Source organism: Cryptotermes secundus, unplaced genomic scaffold (assembly GCF_002891405.2).
Source record: "Cryptotermes secundus unplaced genomic scaffold, Csec_1.0 scaffold10275, whole genome shotgun sequence".
In the NCBI taxonomy this organism is placed as follows: Eukaryota; Metazoa; Arthropoda; class Insecta; order Blattodea; family Kalotermitidae; genus Cryptotermes; species Cryptotermes secundus.
The window spans coordinates 1-763 of NW_019745392.1; the positions used below are offsets into that span (position 1 = coordinate 1).

Genomic DNA, 763 nt, shown 5'->3' on the forward strand with positions numbered 1-763 from the left:
AGATACACCATGCCAGCAGCCACCTGCCGTGCCACATTCACCAGAAACATGAGTTAATTCCACATCTTTGAACATTTCACCATCTCCTTCAGAACTGCGCACAATATAGTTACTGGGTGAACAAGAGCGCAGGAACTCATTGAGGTCACCGCGACCCATGTATTCAAACAGCAAGCACATGGGTCGCCCAATTGCACACACTCCCAATAGTTTCACAATGTTTGGATGGTCAAATTCTGCCAGTAAACAAGCCTCTCTCTCAAAATCCACCTGCAGATCTTCTGAAGTTTCATCCTTAAGCATCTTCACTGCCACCAGAGTGAATTCCTCCCCCTTCACAAGACCTGGTGCCTTTGCCTAATAAAACATAGTCACAATTTGAACATAAATGAAACAACAATTTGAATCAAAAAATGAAATAACTCATAAATTTGATAACTTACTTGAAAAACATGTCCAAAAGCTCCTTGACCAAGGTCACAGATATAGATTATATCATTTCTTGGAAACTCCAGTTTCTCTAATTTTGGATTTAATTGTGCTCCAGTTCTGTGATAAGCCATATCGTTCGGCAGTTTGTCCAAGTCAATGTTCACTTCCTATGCAAAGCAAAACAATGTCTTAATTATGCATTTAGATCATAAAATNGTAAAATATGAGAAGAAAACAATGTGGCTAATATATTTAGTTCAATGTATATATAACCATCAAAAGCCTATTAGTTAGTTACTTATTGCGGAGGGTGGGTTTCCCCATGCACTTA

The 763-nt window shown here is 38.7% G+C and overlaps 1 protein-coding gene across 1 annotated transcript; it reads right to left on the bottom strand.

The window, feature by feature from the left end:
- Window positions 1-8: 8 nt before the first annotated feature.
- Window positions 9-599, bottom strand: LOC111875116 (tyrosine-protein kinase transmembrane receptor Ror2-like; the record flags this gene model as incomplete). The annotated part of the gene is made up of 2 exons (XM_023871181.1): window positions 9-357; window positions 444-599. Coding segments are annotated over 2 exons (505 nt in total), but the record flags the coding sequence as incomplete, so codon positions are not given.
- Between the last annotated feature and the right edge of the window lie 164 nt (window positions 600-763).